General features: G+C 36.5%; 1 protein-coding gene across 1 annotated transcript in view; it reads right to left on the bottom strand.

The window, feature by feature from the left end:
- The window catches only part of LOC128871945 (homeotic protein labial-like), a 92,106-nt gene extending 77,315 nt beyond the window's left edge, over positions 1 to 14,791 (bottom strand). Inside the window, exon 1 of the mRNA XM_054114137.1 lies at positions 13,081 to 14,791. Coding sequence (XP_053970112.1) covers positions 13,081 to 14,320 — 1,240 coding nt within the window. The 5' untranslated portion in view covers positions 14,321 to 14,791. The remainder of the gene's footprint in view (positions 1 to 13,080) is intronic.
- Positions 14,792 to 21,007: the final 6,216 nt, after the last annotated feature.

Here is a 21,007-nt window from a genome sequence, read left to right as displayed (position 1 = left end):
AATAAGATATATAAAGAATTGATTGTAAACTATTCACAAAAATCTAAATTCGTGCAATATTATTATATAGGCTTAAGCAAGGCGCTTACGAACTAAGCGGTACCTGCTACAGTACGGTACATAATTAGGAGATATAAACGTGGCCCTTCGATTGCGAATAAAAACCGCCTAGGCCAAGGGAAGAAACTTAATGGGCGCGAAGAATGAATGATTTTAAATAAAGTAAAAAAAAATCCCTCGAAATGTGTTGAAAAAACATTGCTTCCACGGGCGGTTGCACGAAAGCAGAAAAAAACAAGAGCGGCCCCAAGAAAGTTGCCACTGAATAATTATTGTAACTAAGGAAAAATACTTCTGGAAAACAGTAAAATATAACTAAATAACTACTTTTAATACTTATTTTATAGATTTAAGATATTATACACTGATGAAAGCAAATATAATTCAAATGTGTCGGAAAGTGCTTTCTCTGGTGTAGAGGTATTTCAAGCACATGTGTCGGAAATATTCTTTTTATAGAAGGCAATAGGATACATTTTAATATCCATAAAGCTAATGTTAGTCAAAGTTCCGAACGGTTGAGTATATTGTAAAATTTTGCAATTTCAGGAAACAACCCAAACCACATGTTATTTAATTATATTTATTTATGTGAATAAGTGGATATTCATTCGTTAATTAAATCACAAGTATGCTTTTCTCTGAAATTTTTTCTGTTTTGAAATTGAACAGTGAGCATGCACGTTTTTGAGCGCTTAATTTACTGCATTTATGAGTACAGAAAGTGATGTTTCGATGGTTTTGTTCCATTCTTCTCCTCTTCCATCCCGCTTTCATAGGGTCGTGTCCCGAAAATTTAGTGATTGTGACCAAATTTTATTAAATACACAATACTTTAACTAAGCTTATGAAGGCAATTATGGGCATCGATAGCGATTATCTGAAGAGCGGGGCGCAGATTGCACAGCTGATAAAAACAAACGCTTTTTCAATTTGCTTCCAATGTTATGTTTACAAAATCAATTTTTCGAGAATACTTAACACAAAAATGCAAGCGCGTGGAGATTAAACCAAAACGTGTGATAAGAAATTATTTCTATACCTTATAAAGTTTATTTCCATGATATATCAAGGTGCTAAACTACCACGAACACTATAACGTAGACTGCAAAATCGAGGGATAGCATCAAATATCGACAATTTTTCAGTTTTAAAGTAGCGCTTAAATAGCGCCTGATATAGTTTTACGAAATCACTTTAACAAATTACGCGTTTCAATAGGTTTATAAAAATGTTCCACAATGCGAGCAAACGCTAATAATTAGGAAAGAAGAGGTGTTACTTTCATGAAGACAGTACTGGTCCAGAGAGTCTGAGTTTTCTTTACGGAGGGTTAAAGTTTTAAAATTTGGGCTAAAGTGCGAATAGTGTACAGAAAATATTATTTATAAAACAAATTCAAATACAATTTCTGTCCTCAGACTTCATAAGTAGAATTTAGCAAGGATTTTTTTTTTGTAGTACATTTTAACCCTCCACCTCCTACTTAAATGGGCATTTTTGAACTTTCTCAAAGCAGGTCTAATGAAAGCTCATTAGTTAATTTTTTCCATAACTATTCTCATTTCATTAACCGAATTTGTGTCTCTGGAATTTGTAAAAAAATTGTGGGTTTAAAATATTTTTTATTGAATAATTCAACATGACTGGACGTAAAAGATGGCAACGATAAGAAGATGGCTACGCGATTCACATGTAGTGAAGTATTACGTTTTAACTCCTTCTCAACTCCCTTTAACACCAATCATACAATGATACAAAGGTCATTTGGAGTGTCAATGAAAAATAAAAGCACACAAAACGTTTTTTCTAATAGCAGACGCTTCTTCGGAGCCAATGCCAAATTTCGAAATGTTTACTTATGTACAAAGTTTTTTTTTTAATTTCTTCCACAACTTCGACCACAACTTTTGTTGTGGCAGCTTGTAACTTTTAGTTGAGAGAAGAGGTCGCTGCGAAGGGAGAGGGGCACCAAGTTATTCGAGCTCGAGCAACAAGTTTTCTGTGCTCGTTATCAATGTTGTTGTTGATTGTCGGCTAAAAACAAAAACAAATACAATCAACTCGATTAGCCATGTCTGAACGCAGTCTTACTTAAACCCTTACTAACAGAACAACTGTAAATTAAAATTTCGGAACTAGTTATACGCGTAAAATAGGAAAGGGCCTTTCAAGGGCTTAATATCATCACTAGTAGTGCCCATATCGACGTGAAGTGGAGAAAAACACGTCCTATTAAATCATACAATGGACTTAGTATCCAATCAATTAGTAGAAGAAGATTACTTAAAGAGCTTTCGCCAAATTTTTAGGATTAACAACAATACCTGCTAAATTAGTACACAGAATAAATACAAAAGAAAAACGATACCAGTCATTGGATGATTTGCGATGAAGGCTTAAAGAGCATTCGAGGTGTGTCGTAGTAAATATAAGGAATTTTTTTGGCATTCAAGATGTGTAACATCAAAAAGGAGCAGTCCAATATAGAAATAAAAATGAATATTTCTTAGTCTGTTAGCCTGTCAGATATAATATACATTCCTATACCTTTCACCTGATTGCCATACAATTTGTTGTGTTGTTGCAGATATGTCAGGGAAGGTTCATCTTCGCAAAAAAATGGAATTAAACCGCAATCATTTTCGTGTAATTAACAAGATTACAATACATGAATAAATAAAAATGATTATACTACGCGCTAGTACCATTTTAGCACCATAAAAAGCTGACTGAATTAGTTTTCACGTGGTCGCTGTTCGATAACCGACGAATTCCGTGAAAGTCGTCCAAAATCAGTGGTTGTGCCAGAGAAAGTTAATGCATCCGTGCTTCGAGATGCAGATCCAAAGGGATGCAAAATTGTTTTGATCATCGTGGAGAATATTTTGAAATACAATGTAACCAATTTGGATTCTCCCATTGGTAATTTAATGGAGAACGTTTCTTTAATGAATTTTTTTCAGAAAAACTTCAATACCTGATAGAAAACTTTTCTTTCATAGTCAATTGTATGCATTTATTTCTACTGAAGTTGAAACAACAAAAAATATTGTCCTTTAAGATGTTACAGTGGAATATTTTGCTTTAACGGCAGAGAAGCACATACCGGGTATTTGCTACTACTGTTTATTAACGAACATTTTGTGAACCACCGGGCGGAAAATGGATTACAGTGAAACCTCTCCTAACAGACAAACCTATTAGATTAGCGTCTCCATTAAGCAGACATTTTTCTCTATACCAAGTTTTAAGTATAAATTTCGCAACAAATTACTCATTTGTACAGAAACCTCTATTGAGGTTTGAACAAAATATAAAAAATGTGAGTGAGCAGTTACTTACATACGTACATACTTACTAAATGGAAAAAGGGGACTTCCCAGATAAAGTGTGATGTTTTTTATGTACACATTTAGTTTGTTTGCGCAGTGAATTCATACGTTTAAGGAATATCAAAATCATCAAATAAATTTTTCAATATGCCAGCCTTTAGTTCAAGGAATGATTCGAAATTTTAAAATATATTATCTAATTCTGTAAGTTAAGCATATCTCGGTGGGCTTAGATACTGTCTAAAAAATTATATCTTGGAGGCAATACATTTCGTAAAAGAAGCCTGGGCAAAAGTTCAAACGAAAACCATAAAAAACTGTTTCCAGAAAGTAGAGTTTAACAAAAACAGATATGAATAACTCAATTCGATCCCAAAGATGCCGCTAGCAACGCTGGCTTAGTTATTTGAGGTACAAAAATCCTTGGGACATCTAATTCAAATTCTGATGAATTTATAACAATAGATAACGATACATTGACCGGAAACTTAGATTTCGGGTTAGATTTTGTTAAAATATGAATGAAAATATGGAAACTACTGATGATAACAGTACTGACACTGAGAGTATTACCGAAGAATCTAATAAAATGTTCTCAAACGAAATGGCTTTGAATGCAGTTTCGAGCTGAAAGCGATTTTGGAGACATGGCACAACTACTGGCGAATTGTTAAAAAAGATAGAAAGCCAAAGCTAATCTAATATATCTGGTTTTATGTAGTTTATTGAATGGAAAATAATATTTATTTTTATTTTCGTTATCACTTTATATGAACTGAGTTGATATCTTTGCAAGTCCATATCTCCCATCTCTACACGTTCTTGTTGTTATTACTGTTACAAGTATCTTGAAAGGACTTATTGTTTCCTTCGATTGCCTTTTCTTGTTTCGTCATTTCTAATCTTGTTTATTAGAACTTGTATAAGCGTTACCAAATACATATGTTTATTTATACCAGTTGCTTCATCGTAGAGCTTCAAGTTTTATTAGACCGGGTTCATACAGGGCCACTTTTGTTCTTTCAACTCGTAACTTAACGAATTTCCTTTCATACGAATCCACTCTTCCAAATAAATTATTGCCATTGTGGCTTTCTTGGTGGAACATTTGCTATTACGTTTAATGTTTTAAAAAGCTCTCTAACCCTCTAGTACCCAAGACCGCCTGTAGACGGCCTAAGTTTATTTCACGCTTATTCCCTTTTAAAATACCATTTCGTTACTTTTTAAACTCTTTCTAATTCGGAAAAGTCCCAAAATTATTGCTGGTGCATTTGCAGCAGCGTCTTGTTTTTTAATCAGCCGTCATAGTCATTTGAAGTGCGGTCAAATTAATTATTCTGGAAAAGTGGTGTATTTTAAAAATTAAATAAAAATATTAGAAGTGTATTTAGCTTATAATAAAAAGAGGTTGTCTGTAAAGTCGGTTTACTGACGATAGTTTAACGTGACAACGTCATAAGAAAATATTGATGGAATGGTTGCAATTTTCAAAACAAAATTTTAATTTTATTTGTTTGATATATATTTTGTATGGATATAGAGGATTGGATTGCAATGGAATAGGTCACACATACACAAACGTGAAAAATGACGAAACATTTATCAAATTCATGAAATATATCTTCAATTTCGATTGTGCATCAGACGTTAATAAGTCAACAACACTTAGAGGCATCATCATCGATTTGACTTTCTCAAGACACATTACACTTGAAACACTCCCTTTCATTTCCTACTTTTTCTATCATCGTCCTATTCTCAACAGAGAAATGGTTCATTACCATGCACACAGGAAGAAGGCATATGCAAATACAAGTACAGTGAAACCTCCCACAAGCGGACACTCACGGTTCCACAATTTTCGTCCGCTTATGGGGAGTGTCCGCTTATGGGGGTTGAAAAAAAACTCTAGGTTAAAATTACTATCCCACCTCTTTAAATAATTTTTTTATGCTCTTTTATGGTACGTTCAGTTTTTTTCATATTTATTGAAAAATATATATGTACGTATGTACATTTTTATATTGGGAACAATGAGTATATTTACACTTTTGAATGTACATATTTGATTGAAAATAGGTATTTATATTTTAGGCTTCAAAAATTCATATACCGTAGTCTGTCGTAGATTCTCCTGTTTATGTTTCAGAAAAAGGTTTTCAAGATGACATTCTAAAGTCTTGGCGTATTGAAATCCAGTAATATCGTATCTTAGAAATTGTTTAATGCGACGCAGTTGTTCTAATGCTTCAGGATATGACTTGATCTGACATTCATCCTGGACACATACATGATTTGAGTCTTCGCTTTCTCCGTCAGATAATTCCTCAGTATTCATTTCGTCAATGACAACGTCAATATTATTGTCTTCTGTATTAACAACTTCGTCGATTAACAAAAACTCTTCTGTATACTGACCTTGCTGATTTTCATCATCCTCTGCCTCGAAGTCAGAACATTCAAGCGGAGCTTTTTGAAACCCGGCTTTCGAAAAACAATTCTTAATTTTTTCTGCCGTGAAGATTTAATAAAAAAAAGCCTCCAAAATGTCAAAAGTTTTTGAAAGTCTGTCCATTGGAATGTCTCCTAATTTTGTCAAAATATGTTTGATTATATGGCATCTGTAATGACACTTCAAATTTTGTATTATACCCTGATCGAGGGGCTGACAAACGGATGTTGTATTAGCAGGTAAAAAGATCAACTTTATGTTATCTAATTTAATATCTCGAGGGTGAGTTGTAGCATTGCCCAAAAATAATAAAATTTTTCTCTTCTGGCAGCCCATTTTTTTATCAAGCATTTTTAGCCACTCACACATAATTTCACGAGACATCCTAGCTTTCCGGTTTGACTTCCATTCCACTGGCAAACTTCCTAATTGCCTCTTTTAAAGGCGCGTGGGTATGCTGCTTTTCCGATAACCAATGGATTTTCTTTATCTCCAACCATATTGGCACACAATCCTCGAAATTAACCTCGGAAGATTCCCCACATATTCTTTGACGCCTACGTAATTTCTCCAACCATCCATTTGACGCAGAAAATTTTTGAATACCTAATCGGCCAGCGATTTCTTCTGCTTTTTCCTTTATAATAATACCCGATATTGGTATATTTTGGCTTCTGGCCTTAACGAACCATTCGAAACTCAAATGGTCAATTTTTGAGCCATCCGCGTTTAAGAACTTTTTCTTTTTGTTGACGTTATCACCGCCCATCCATATTCTTTTAATATCTTTTATTTCAACTATTGTCTATCTACTATCTTTGTTGTCCGTGGATTAGAGTATCGCGTCCGCTTATGAGAGGTTTTTATTATTTTCTTTACACATTTGTTCAGTGATATATTTTGCTTGTCCGTTACCGAGAGGTCCGCGTCCGCTTTCGAGAGGTGATTAGAACAAAAAAAATGAGAAAAAGCGTCCGCGTCCGGTTATTAGAGTGTCCGGTTATTAGAGTGGAATTCGTTCTAAAAACACAACATAAAGCTTGGTTCCTCAGTTTTTGTCCGGTTATGGGGAGTGTCCGCTTATTGGAGGTGTCCGCAAGGGGAGGTTTCACTGTATTTGTATTTTTCGGACACAAACTGAAAAAAATCTTATATATAAAATAAAGTCAACTTTTTGTGTGTGTTCGCTAACCGGCCGTGTCTGCACCGAATTAAACCAAACCTACACACAATGTTAAGAAGGTATTGAAGATGGTTTCCGTATAGTTTGGATACCTATTGGTGGATAGGGCTCGAGATATAGGTCAAAACGTGGACCCGGGTAACCTTCGGATGTGTATGTACAATATGGGTATCAAATGGAAGCTGTTGGTGAATGCTTTAGTTCAGAGTATTTTTCATGCCGCTCCGTGACTAGGGTCTCGAGATAGAGACCAAAACGTGGACCCTAGAATGTGTTTGTACAATATGGATATCAAATTGAAGCTGTTGGTGAATGCTTTAGTACAGAGTATTTTTCATGGCGCTCCGTGACTGGGGTCTCGAGGTATAGGTCAAAACGTGGATCCGGGTAACCTTTGGTTGTGTATGTACAATATGGGTATCAAATGAAAGCTGTTGATAAGTGCTTTAATACGGGGTAATTTTCATACCTATTGATGACTAGGGTCTGGAAATATATGCCAAAACGTGGACCCGCCATGTCTTTGCACCGAATTAAACCAAACTTACACACATTGTTAATGAGGTATTGAAGATGGTTTCCGTATAGTTTGGATACCTATTGGTAGATAGGGTCTCGAGATATAGGTCAAATTGTGTATGTACAATATGGGTATCAAATGGAAGCTGTTGGTGAATGCTTTAGTTCAGAGTATTTTCATCCGTTCCGTGACTAGGGTCTCGAGATAGAGACCAAAACGTGGACCCTAGAATGTGTTTGTACAATATGGATATCAAATGAAAGCTGTTGATAAGTGCTTTAATACGGGGTAATTTTCATACCTATTGATGACTAGGGTCTCGAAATATATGCCAAAACGTGGACCCGCCGTGCCTTTGCACCGAATTAAACGAAACTTATGCACATTATTAAGTAAGTTGAGAATTTAATGTGAAATCCGAATGAAATTATGTGTTCGTGGAAAAACAATTTTTTTCGTTTTTTTTTTTTTGAAAAATATAAATGGATAATGGTTAAAAAAGCTCCAATGCTTAATAAAACATATAAATTGAAACGAAAAATTCATGGATGATCAAGAAAAAAGACGATTGTTTATTCATATGCGTTGATTTGAAATTTAAAAACAATCTTCTTTTTTCCTGATTTTCAATTTATATTTTATATTTACTCAAAAACAAATAGAAAAACAAAAAATATTGTTTATGCCAAAGGGCTTGAATAAAGAATAAAAAAATAAATAATATGAAAACCATATATTTTCTGTTCTAAACCATATCTATTCTATTTTAGTGTGCCCAGCGAAGGGGGCCGGGTTTGCTAGTATATTATATACAACATATCTTATAAGGTATATGGTAAATATTAAAATACATTTTTTCCTTCATATATAATAAAAAAATTAATAATTATAACATTAAAACAACAGGTATTATTAACAAACTTGGTTTTATTTTAAATTCTTCAAGTAAATCAAATTAATAATAATCAATAAGAAGGCATATGCAAATACAAATACGTGAATTTATATATGTACATTTGCGCATATACATACAGGTATCCCTCGTATAACGCGATAGTTACGTTCCAGAAGAATTGCGCGTTATGTAATTCCGCGTTATCTAAAACATAGTTTTCATATAAATTTGGGGGTTATGTTCCAATAGGTTTTTTTTTAAATAAAATACATACAAAATAACAGATGCACATATATTTCAACTCAATACTAAAGTTCAGACTTTCTTATACAATTAAAAACACAAGATATGAATAATAATACATGTGTACATACATATTTGAAAATTCAAAAAACAAAATTTAAAAAATTATGTGCACATTAAAAAATTTAAAAGCAAATTAAAGGTTTATTAAAAACTTTATTGTTATTCTTCAAACTTCATATGGTAATTAATCTGTTTCACTGTCTTCAAAGATCTTTGCGCGTGGGCGTTTTGGGGGAGCAATAGCTTCATCAGAAGATATTTCTTTAACATAGTTTTCACTATTGGATAAGAAACTAGTTGCGGGACTTTGTGGTTCTTCTACTGGTTTTATAATTGCAAAATCTGTTATCAGTTTTTGGTGGGTGGGTTTTTTAAGCTCCTTTTCAATTTCGTAATAAGGTGCTAGATTAATATCTATTCTGTCTATCTAAGGCAAAAAAGGGTAATTCCCGGTTTACATTAAAAATACATTACATATTATAAATATGTGGTACGCAAATTAGTGTTACCAGATTTTATAATTATGTATTTTCCCCTTCGCGTTATATAAGCCTAAATTTCGCGTTGTACTGAAACCTAATTTTTCCAAATCGCGTTATATCGAAACCGCGTTGTATAAGACCGCGTTATACAAGGGATACCTGTACATATATACGCTCACTTAAATAGGAGAGAGCAAGATGTCGAACGTTGCCTTTCGTTTGCTTTATTTGCTTTGTCGTTCGTTCCGCGCTTTCGCTTGCAGTTCATTCAAGGTAACGACAATAAGCAAGGTAACGACAAATGAGCAAGGTAACGGCAATGAGCAAGGTAACACTAATGAGCAAGGTAACGACACATTTTTTCGTGCGTGCAGCCTGTTAAATCGAATTATAAGACGTTATCACGTCAAAATTATCATAGTGTTGCTGGTTGTGTTCAAAATACGAAAGTTAAAAATAATAACAAAAAAAAAGTGTTTCCTGTATTTTATAAACCTTTGAAGACAGTCCGTCTAGAGGCGGTCCTGGGATAACTCGAAATAAATAACACTATGCGGTAAGTTTGAAATTTTGATATTTTTAGAGGGGGGCTAAGCTTAAAGTTTTGGTTTTTTAGAAATGGATCAACGACAAAAGTGTAAATTATCATCCCTCAATGATGAAGATATTGCAACATTTTTGGATTTACTAGAAATCGACGATGATACAGACGTGGAAGAAGATTTGGAAGATCTTTTAGACGAAGATGTGGACGATGCAGAATTACCTATCGACACTGGAATTGACGAGGTGATTAACAGGGCGGTAAATTTGTCAGATTCTATGCTGGAATCAATGTGTGTCAATTTAAATGGAAGTCCCGCGTCGTTTGCACATGTATTATCCCCATCTCGACTTCCTCAAATATTCCGCAATCACAGAATCGCAAACGCAAAGCTCCTGGTGAGCAGGTTGTCGGTTAACGTATTGAAACTATCATAACCGATCCAGGTGAGTTTGTTGGGTCAGTTAATGATATCGATCCTAAATCGCAGACCTTTAAGAAAATGTTGTGGCGAAAGAAGAACTTAGTGCTAGATAAATCAGCGATTGGTTTTTCTGAACCCGATTTGGGAGATGGTATAAAAAGTCTTGACACTCCCTTTAAGTGCTTTGAGTACTTTTTGGGCGACAGTGTCATCGACCATATCGTGGAACAAACCAATCTCTATAGTGCTCAAAAGAATATTAGCATTACCTTTTCAACAACCAACTCGGAAATAAGAAAATATATTGGTATTTTATTTTATACCTATGTCCGTGTTTCGCTACCCAAACGTCCGTTCATACTGGGTTCACGAAATCGATTTGATCTAATAAGAAGCAAATTGCATTTCAATGATAACGATAAGTTACCTGATAAAAATGCTCCAGATTACGACCGTTTGTATAAAATAAGACCTATCGTGGATCATTTCAATAACAGGCTTCAGTCCATTCCGATGGCTCAACGTTTATGTGTCTATGAACAAATGTGCGCAACGAAGATGAGGACTTTCCTTCGACAATATCTGCCAGATAAACCACATAAATGGGGTATACAACTCTTCGTTTAGTGTGACTCCTTCGGATTTTGTTATAACTTCGAAATATATTGCGGCGCAGGAGACAATGCTGTTCTGACTGATACACCAGATCTTGGGGCATCAGCGAATGTGGTGGTCCGATTGTCCCGTAATATTCCAGATTTTAAAAACCATATAACATATTTCGACAACTATTACACGTCACTGCCACTTCTGGGTTATCTAAAATCACGCGGAATACATTCGCTGGGAACTATTCGTACAAATCGAATTCCGAATTGCAAATTTCCGACAGATCTTGCTTTCAGGAAACAACCCCGTGGATATTCAACTGAATTTTGTGGATCTGCTTTAGGAGTTGACATTTCTTTATCAGTTTGGAAGGACAATAAAATAGTGCGACTCGCATCGAGTTACGCAGGCGAAAAGCCCTTCCAGAATGAAACAAATGTTATAAACAAGGTGTCGCGGTTCGTCCGCTCAGAAAAAAAATTTGTTGATGTCGATTGCCCCAATGTAGTCCGTGAATATAATAGTCATATGGGGGCGTCGACCTCATGGATGGACTAATTGGGCGATATAAGATTCCGGTAAAGAGCAATAAGTACAGAAACCGACTTTTTATACACCTGCTTGATATGGCCATGATAAACGCTTATGTTTTGTTCAGAAGAATTAACAAGATTGACACGCATGCTAGGCAGTACCAACTGCCGAACTTCCGGGCAGAGATCGCATACGTACTCTGCTAACAACAATATTCTTCAATACCAAGAGCTCCAGGTCGTCCATGACAAACTCCTCAAGTAAAACTTACTGGAAGAAAAGCTTACTTACCTCCTGACGACTTCGCTACGACGGAGTTGGACATTTTGCAAAGTTTTTATCACGCACCGGTAAAAAAAGGTGCAAATATCCTGGCTGCACCTCCGAAACTCAAATCGTGTGCCAAAAATGTAATCTGAATCTTTGTCTTTCCCAGCAAAAGGACTGCTTTCACAATTTTCACCATAAATAATTTGCACCAACTGCCTATTTATGCCCAAAAGCATGCCTTTCTTTTGTAGACATTTTTCTAAAACTATTTGAAATAAGACTGACTGTTTGTTTTGTATTGATTTCTGTTAAAAACTTTCTGTTTTGTTCAATAAAAGTACGTAATCCACTTGATTTGCAAGTTTTTCATTTAGTTTTTTTTTTGGCGCTCTTTCCCAAAGCCGCCTGCAGGCGGGGTAAGGTTTATCCCTATATAATCGGATCAAGGAACAAAATTTCACTTTCTTGATAAAGAACCTATAATTTTACCATAATCCCCACCCAAAGCAATTTTTTTCATGCAAAAATAAAATTTGGGCACTAGAGGGTTAACTGAATGATAGCTGGAATAATACTTTTACTCTCCTCTAAATTTGTTTCGTACCACACACGATATACATATACAAAATTGTATTATGCACATTTAATGAATTTGTGGATATATATGTATGTAGGAATTGGTCCCGAGACCTAGAGTTTCAACCTTAGAAATAACTCTGCGAACCGAAGGGCGCTGTTATTTGATTTATACGACATCTTCGTTTCGCCATGCTTTAGTGAGTGGTGAATAGATGAAGCAAATGGCATAAGAAAAAACATATGTAGGTATATTGGGAGTACTGAAAAGGAGCTACCAAAAATTACATCTGCGCGGAAGCACTTCGTGAGTATTAAGGCCTCTTCTATTCGCCACTTCTCTGCTCGCTATTTCTCTGCTCGGCTCACTTGTTAAAAAACTTGTACAGTGAAAGCAACAACAAAGTTATCGAGCAAGATTCGCCGCTAGCGACTATGATTATACCTTATTATATACCTGGTACAACTCACTAACTTACAAACAAATGTAATTTAAGGCAGCTCTATTTCATCGTTGCCAAGGTATGTTCATTTATACCAGTTGCTTCATCTACTCGCCATTTGCTAACTCTTGGCGAAAAGAAGAGGCCTACTATAAAATTTATACTATACATTTTTTTCCATAAAAAAACTATGTTTATAGGCGTCCAATTAACGAATAACCCTGCGTAGAACAAAACTATTTTAGTTGAAGTGATAAAATAAACTCAATTGGAAACACAGTACCTCTTTTGTATGAAGAGAGAGAGGCACTTTAATGCATGTACGAGTACATACGACTTACTCCTAAAAATAGCATTTCCTTTTAAAATTGGCACATAGCGAACAGAAGCATTCTTCAAACGAAGTAACCTAGCAACTCAATCCTCTTATAGAATTTCACTCACCTTGTGGTTTGGGTACATTTCGTTTCAACTGCATCCATTTGTATGTTGGTAAATTGCTCGCCTGATTAGGGGATTTATTTTGTGAGCCTGCTTGGCTAGATGCTGATCCCGGCGATGAGGGCAATCCCGTGCCGTCGGGCGAGACAACTTGTTGACTTCGCGGCCCATTTGGTGATCCATGTTGTTGCAGATGATGCTGTTGTTGTTGCTGATGATGTTGATTCGGATGCTGGGGTGGCGGCACTGTTTGCATGTGCGCCATATTCAAGGGATGTATGCCCAAAGACTCCATGGGAATTCCAGCATCCAGGCTGTACCCACCACTAATATGTTGATGATGCCACATCTGAGGTGGTGATTGTTGTTGACTCGTTGACATTTGCATAAGGGGTTCGTCGAAGGCTAAGCCTGCCGTGCCGTATGTAGAATGCAATACGGCTGCGTACTTTTCCTCCACATTGCCACCACCACTGCCATTGTTGTGGGGCAATGAGGCATAACCATGTTGAATCTGTTGCTGTTGTGGGTGCGTTACAGCATTTTGATTATACAAACAATCCAGATTGGTGTAGCTCAAGCCATTTTCTGAGCTTATGATCGGTGGATCATTGGTCGGTGTTGGATTGTTTTGAATTGCATTGGAGGCGGAAATTGGGGAGTGTGTAGAAGGTGGTATTGCATCTACCGCTGCCGTTGCATAGTAGGAATGTACTGAGTCACTTTCGTAGTAGGAGTCTGTTGGAGAATGACTTGACGGGTGCAGTGGTGTGCCCGAGGTGGTCACTGGACCAGAGCTGGAAGATGTTGTGATGCCGTATTCAGCAGCACTTGGACTAAAAAGATGAGCGTGGGGGTACATAGGTTGTTGTTGCTGCGCTTGCGGCTGCGGCTGCTGCTGTTGATGTTGTAGTGGCGTACCGGTTGAAGTTGTTTGGCTTACACCCGCTGGTATTTGCTGCAAAGACGACGGGGGTGGAGTTAGTTGTTGTTGTTGGGGATAGTAGTTGGGTGATGAACCATCCGTCACATAGCCCGCATAGCCCAAATGATGTTGGTGATGATGAACCTGATGATGATGCGTGGGTAATGCTGCAGAAGCAGCCGCTGGGAAGTAGGCGTTCGGATATCCGGTGGAAGAGACAACAGCAGCCATGTCGGCGGCAGTGGCAGCGCTATTGGAGTGATAACTGTTTTGGTGGTGTGGATGGTGATTGCCGTACATGCTGCTAACGTCCATCATATTGACCAGACCAGAAGTTCGAAGGAGAAAGTTACACGTGGGTGTAGTTCGCGCCTGTAGCTGACCAATCGAAGCTAACAGTTGCTTTTATTATGTAAGTGTAAAAATACTTATGCCTACAACTCCTCGGTATTGCTTAACGGTTCACTTTAAACACAGTTACTTGATTATTGGTGTTTGATTGAATTTATGATTCACATAAATTGGCACATTTTTGGGTACTATGGTATTATTTATTTACATACGTATGTATATATCTACTATACATATATGCAGCACTTTAGAGCACTAAACACTTGCAGTAGTTCGTGTGGATCGCCTGAACTACTTAGGCTATACACATTGCACAACTTGAATTCGCTTATGCACCTTCTAACAGTTTGGGAATATCGGTGACAATTCGACGTTACGCCAACCGCTCTACGAGTAATTTACTTAATTTCGAACGAAACGCGCTCACAACGCTGTTTATTCATTAACATCGCGCAACCAAATCGTAACTGAATCAGAGCACGATTGCTGGCGAACTACATGGCCCACCGCAACCACTCTACCAATACCAATACGTGCATTGCCACCATCACTGTCCCACCACCTTCGCCGATAAATACGAAACTCGGTTGGACGAGCTCCGCCTCTTTATGTCAAATGAATTGAAGTATTTTCCATCTCTTTTTGGCAGTGTAGGGTTTACGGCTACTTCTCAGGCGTGAATGAAACAAAAGGAATTGTGGTATGTCAGACGTTACTCGTTTGCACATACGATAGAGTTTTTCAAGAGCACCGAAAATTTTTATCAACAATGGCAAAGTATTAGTTTTTCTAGTAAGGTTTGTTGTTTTTGATTGTATGCGCGTGTTTGCTGCTTAGTAGTTTTTCTGGCTCGGAATTAGTCACTGAAGTCTAACCGGTTGTTTTGTTGGTATCTTCCTTGTGAAGTTTTTGTTGTTTTTGTTTGCTTACAACGCCCAAAGTTGTTGGCTTACCTTTAACTAAAATATTTCTATGACAGTTTTTAATGAATTGAAAAAGGGATAACAAATTGGCAACAATAATAAAGGGAGTAAGCATAAATATTCATATCCTAGAGTATGAATTGTGGTCACGAAATTCCAGGGTGCAGTATTTGGCAGAGTGTCGTTCACGCTGTTGGAGTTCTTTCTTTGACCACAGATGCTGGTCGCAGATACTCGTACTCAGCTATATATGCACATGCACATGTATACTTGCAAATGTACACTCGACAATGCTTAGCACTTGGGTATGTATGTATAGCATCTGTAGCAGGAGCATGTTGTTGTTGCCTCGGCTGCTGCTCAACATGTCATGTGCAATTTACGCATCCGACAGGCATCCTCCATGGATTGGCATTCAAAGAAGTTCATTTTTTTAGCAACTCAGTGGGACTCTCAGGCATGTGTGCGTTTAATAGGTATGTATATACGCGTACATATGCATATTATCGCACGTTTGGTATGCAGCCAAGTCAGCGCTTAGGGATATGATCCCTCTATTATATGGCGGCTGTGGGCGCACCGCTGGACTATCGCCTGTCACTTCGTCATAACGGAGATACTTTATCTCACTTATTACTCAGACAGTTGGTGTTGTTGCTGTTTCTGTTTATTGGTGCCTACTGTTTTCTACGTCGATATCTCAATTTTGTTCCTCCTGTTTTGCGCACCTTTCAAAAGTCGAACCAAGTACAAACATTCCCTTTTGTGTGACGTGTTCGTGAATATTTGTCGTCTGTCTTGCGCCTTTATCTAGAGACGAATATGATTGACACTTTGAAAACTTCTGTCAGTAATTCATGTGGCTTTGGCGACGTAAAACTCTGGTTGGACTCCATTGGGGAGGATTAACGTGTTTTTGGGAAAAACGACAAATGTGCGATACGTATTGGAATATGTGCAATGGGAATATAAGTAAGCATTTTTATTATTTTAGTTATTTAGTTATAACTTAACTTCTTTTTATAACGGATATTCGTTTTTTATATTTATTACATAAAGCAAATAAAATTGTACATTTTATGCATTCAAAAATACAGAAAGTCTCAATTGTAAAGTAACTAGTGAATTCTCGATACCTGTACCTGCAAGTATCATAAATATGTACTCAATAGTTTCCCGAAGCAGGTATTTGCTTGGCGGTATTTTTTCGTGTTAACTTTTCTTGTAACTTCTGACTCGAAAAAATTTGCGCCAATAAACTTGCAATGCATAAAATATTCATAAAAGGTGAAGCCTTCTCTCCCTTGTGAAAGACTCTTTTTGAAACCTAGAAATATAGTTAGATAGAAAAAAAAGAAATGCCGTTAAATGTATATTTAGAGAAATGGCTTTTTGTACCTCAGTTAGTGCGCCCGATTTTTTTGCTCTACTCATTTTGTGAAGGACGACCTAAAATATATATTGTGCTCTCAACGCCTATGTTCTGCTCAATATAAAAATATTAAATTTTGTGCATTTCCCTTTGAAAACTTAAATGAAAGCTAAAAAAATGAATTTCCGTTTACAATAAAAATTAAAAAAAAAAAATCTGGTTTTATGATCTACAATTTTTACTCGATATTTGAATATACGTGATAGATTTTACCGATATTTATTCAGTGCACGATACTTTGATCCGATGCTTCAAACAAATAAATGTATCGAGGCAAAGGTGTTATCGAATGATCACTTACTGTAACTTTCAAAAGCCACGTGCTTTTTATTAAGCAATACGAATTATAGTTAGAGATGAACTGATCACCGAGTTTTATTGTTGTAGCGAATTTTGGTCAATCTCAGCCGAAGTCGAACTGAACATTTTAAAGGGGCCAACTAATAAAGCATTTTATATCCTCGCAAAACTATTACGGCTACGCAGGATGATGTTGTTCAATACCAGCTGCACCATCAGAATTGGGAAGATCCTCTCCGAGCCGTTTGATACCTAACGAGGTTTCAGACAGAGTGATTCGCCGTCGTGTGACTTCTTTAACCTGATGATAAAAAAGCTTGTGCGCACCGCAGAACTTAATCGCTCAAACACAATTTTCAGCCGTTCATTTGGTGGCGTATGCCGATGATATTGACATCCTTGGCCTTAACAACCGCGCTTGTAGTTCTGCACTTGCTTAATACCTGTATTCAAAAAGAACAAAAAAAAAACAAAAAAATTTTCATCTCTTTTTGGTCCGAAGCCGTACTGAAATTTTGTGCCCAAACATGACCGAAACCGAAGCCGCAGTTCGGTTGTTCTTTAATGCTACGATATTTATTAATTAACTAGGTACTATGCGATGTTCGTTAAAGAAGCTTCTGCGCGAACAATGGTTTTAAAGCGGTCGAATCTATGGTCTGGGAGCTATTAAGCAAGAAATGCCGTTTTCAGCTATCTTTTTGATGTTTTTCGCCAGGGAAGACAGAGTCTGGTACATAATCACGATCAGGGAAGGTTCTAAATTATCCATCCTTGGTTGAAATAGGCAAGGAAATCTGACTGGTGTCCGGTCCTAGTCTCCATATGCAGGTAAGCGCGAGTGCAGCCTAAACTTGAATTCATATTTTGTCCGTCTAAATTGATATAAAGTATATGAATACATTTATTTATTTGTTTATAATCTAGAAACGAAAAGATTCATACAGACTATTAAATACAATTATAATAACTACATGAACATATCATTTAATAATAACTTAAAATTAGATGTGTTAAAGAAAAACCGATCACATACGAATTTGGCAGCAAGGCAATTTCTTTCTTAGCTTTTAGGGAGAGTTAGAAGAATAAGTTGTTTTTGCTCGTTCCAGAAAAAAATATCCGGATTCCGCAGGCTCCTAATAGGGGTGTTAGAATTAATCTACTCAAGTAAATTAGGATAATTATCGAACCTCTTGTGATATCAAACGTGAATATTAGAGAAGAAATAGGTACCACACTACAAATGATTTTTAGTTAATCAGAAGACGTCTAGAACTATAGGGGGAACACGATCCGGAATTTAATGAATGAAGATCAAAGCATGTACAATCTTTTTGAACACCCCCAGCCTTTCGATATGACAATCATAATATGGCCTCCAGATGAAAACAGTATATTCTACTTTCGAACGTACAAAAGAATTATAAAGTAATTTGAGGGTATAAGGATCAGTGAAATCTAAGCTAAAAAGGCGAATAAAAGCAAACATGGTATAAAACTTCTCTATAGTCTGCTTTAAGTGGCTTTGAAACACACATTTTTTAATCAAAAACGCAGATAAGAGAGTACCACTAGAGTTCTTAAACGAAAATTACCAATATAATAGAGGTGCAAATGCGAGAACGAGACTTAGAGTAAGAGAAGTAATTTTTTATATTTAAATTAAGACGGCTTTTAATATAATACCTCTGCTCGCTTGACAAAAAATTTGCAAGTAAAAGCAACAACAAAGTTATCAATTTGCACGCATAACGCTGCTAAATCTGTCTTTTGTGATATTAGGCAAGTTTCATCAGCCCGGCTACATAGCGAGAAATTTTTGTTGCTTCAACTTTGCGATTCTCTATTGTTTTTCCCGTCCTGTTTACACACCTTGCAATTGTTACTTTTAGTCTACAGTAAACAACAGCAGAGCACGAGCTGAAGCAACAAAAGCGCGTCAGTCCTTTCTTTTTCGTGGCAACAGGCGTCAGTTGGACATACCAAGTGAAGCCAAGTCCTTCACCACCTGATCTTTCCAACGCACTGGATGCCTGTTAAGAAATTAGTAAAATAAATTCTGCAATTGCATATGTCATGCCCTTAAATAAAACAAAGACCAGAGGGCCCAATATGCTTCCCTGGAGGACTCGAGGTAACTTTATCAACTACAACTACACACTTACGAGACGAAATGTAAGATTTTAGCGAAGATAGAAAAAAGAATAAAAACCGAGTGTGGCTAATTTAGCCACAAGTTAAAATGTAGGATCGACTTTATCAAAAGCTTTTGCAAGTTCAGTATAAATAGTAATAACTTCAGCTCGTTTATTAAAAGCTGACAGAAAAAATTGAAAAAAAAAAACAGTGAGATTAAGGACAGTCAACTGCCAATCGAAAAATCGTGTTGGTTGACTGAAATTATCCTCTTGGTTGCGAAATTAATATATGCATTAAAAAATTTTAAGACTGTTGGTAATTTGGAAATTAGTCTATCATTGCAGTATCGTTGACGTACAAGGTGAAAAGTCGGAACAGGCAGCCAAAACAAATCGTGTTATTTATGGACCCAATATAGTATCAACTGCAACAGCAAAGCGGTGATGCCAACTATTCCCTTCTGGCCTTGTAACGTCATGGAAATTGTCAAGTTGGACCGCTATGTGAGCACTTAGTCCATAGAACATTTTTTGGCACCATTTGTATAAGAATAAATATGACTAAATATTATAACTTCGTTAATTTCATCGCGGCCACCATAGTCGAATGGGTTGGTGCGTTACTGCTATTCGATAGAGCTTGGATTCGAAAACCAGAACACGAAGTATTAAATTATAGAAAAAGTTTTTTCTAATGGCGGGCAATGGCAAATCTCCGATAGTATTTCTGCTCTCTTCATAAAAACCATCCGCCGTTCGGAGGCGGCATTATTAAGTTTATTAATAACCATGTCTATCCGATTTCTTTTAATTTAAATGCACAATACGATTTGTTTCCAGCGTACCGATTTTTATTTGTCACATTTCTCCTGATCACGATTTGTTGACACTTGTAACTAGTCATTCCATTGAAGCTGTCGCCACCATAGAACTTAAAATATGTTCAACTCAACTGATTTTCTTATTATAGTCACAGTCTTCATCATGAAAATGTTTCAACCAAAGCGAATTCAGAGAGAGCGAGTTCGCTAGAACAACAACAACATTTTCATGTATTTTATTTTTTCAATTCGGTCGTTCGAATGTCAACAGTTCAATGAGGATGAAAATAAATAAATAAGGCAACAACAAAGAAGCAGTGCACATTTACATTCTAAAAAGAAAATAACAAGAAAAAAAACAAATCATCTGCAATAACCACCTTCTGTGGATTCGTTTTGGTTTAAATATTATATTTCCGTCTATCGATTTGGAGCTGGATTTTGAACGAACATTATCCTCTCTCTACTTAATAATACCGCAGCAGTAATTCTTAATTAACCACACTGCGCGTATAATATTTTAAAGCACTAGTGACAAAGCAAACTAGACTATTCGATCCGCCTCGATTATTAACTTCATCTTGGCACAGAATTGTCCAAAGAACGGATAATTGATTTGTTTCAAAATAGGGCACTTTCCTAATATAAGAAGTGTGCTATGTTTTCTAATTCGTTTAAGTTAGAAAGAGAGGTAAATAAAATCGCACATGGCTTTCGAAATTCAAGAGATTTTATAATTTTAAGCCGTATCGTTGAAATACAGGTAGCTTTCACCAATATTATTCTGCAGGCCGTCCTCTTCCCTACAGTCTCTATTTGTTCGTAGCACAGTTGAAAGAGGTGCATCTTTGTTAGCATTCCACAGCCTCTTATCTAATACTCGTATGTCTGAAGTTATATTTAGATTTAATTTTCTTCTGAAATCCTGAACTGCTTTTGCCCAAAAGGTTTGCGTTTGTCAGTGGCGTAACAATAGGGTGGCATGGGTGGCAAAATGCCACGAGCCCTCGGCCCAAGAGGGCCCCAGGCCAACAGGC

The sequence above is a fragment of the Anastrepha ludens genome, chromosome 2 (assembly GCF_028408465.1).
Source record: "Anastrepha ludens isolate Willacy chromosome 2, idAnaLude1.1, whole genome shotgun sequence".
Taxonomy (NCBI): Eukaryota; Metazoa; Arthropoda; class Insecta; order Diptera; family Tephritidae; genus Anastrepha; species Anastrepha ludens.
The sequence above is the reverse complement of the archived record's forward strand: the minus strand, read 5'-3'. Positions and strand labels throughout refer to the sequence as shown.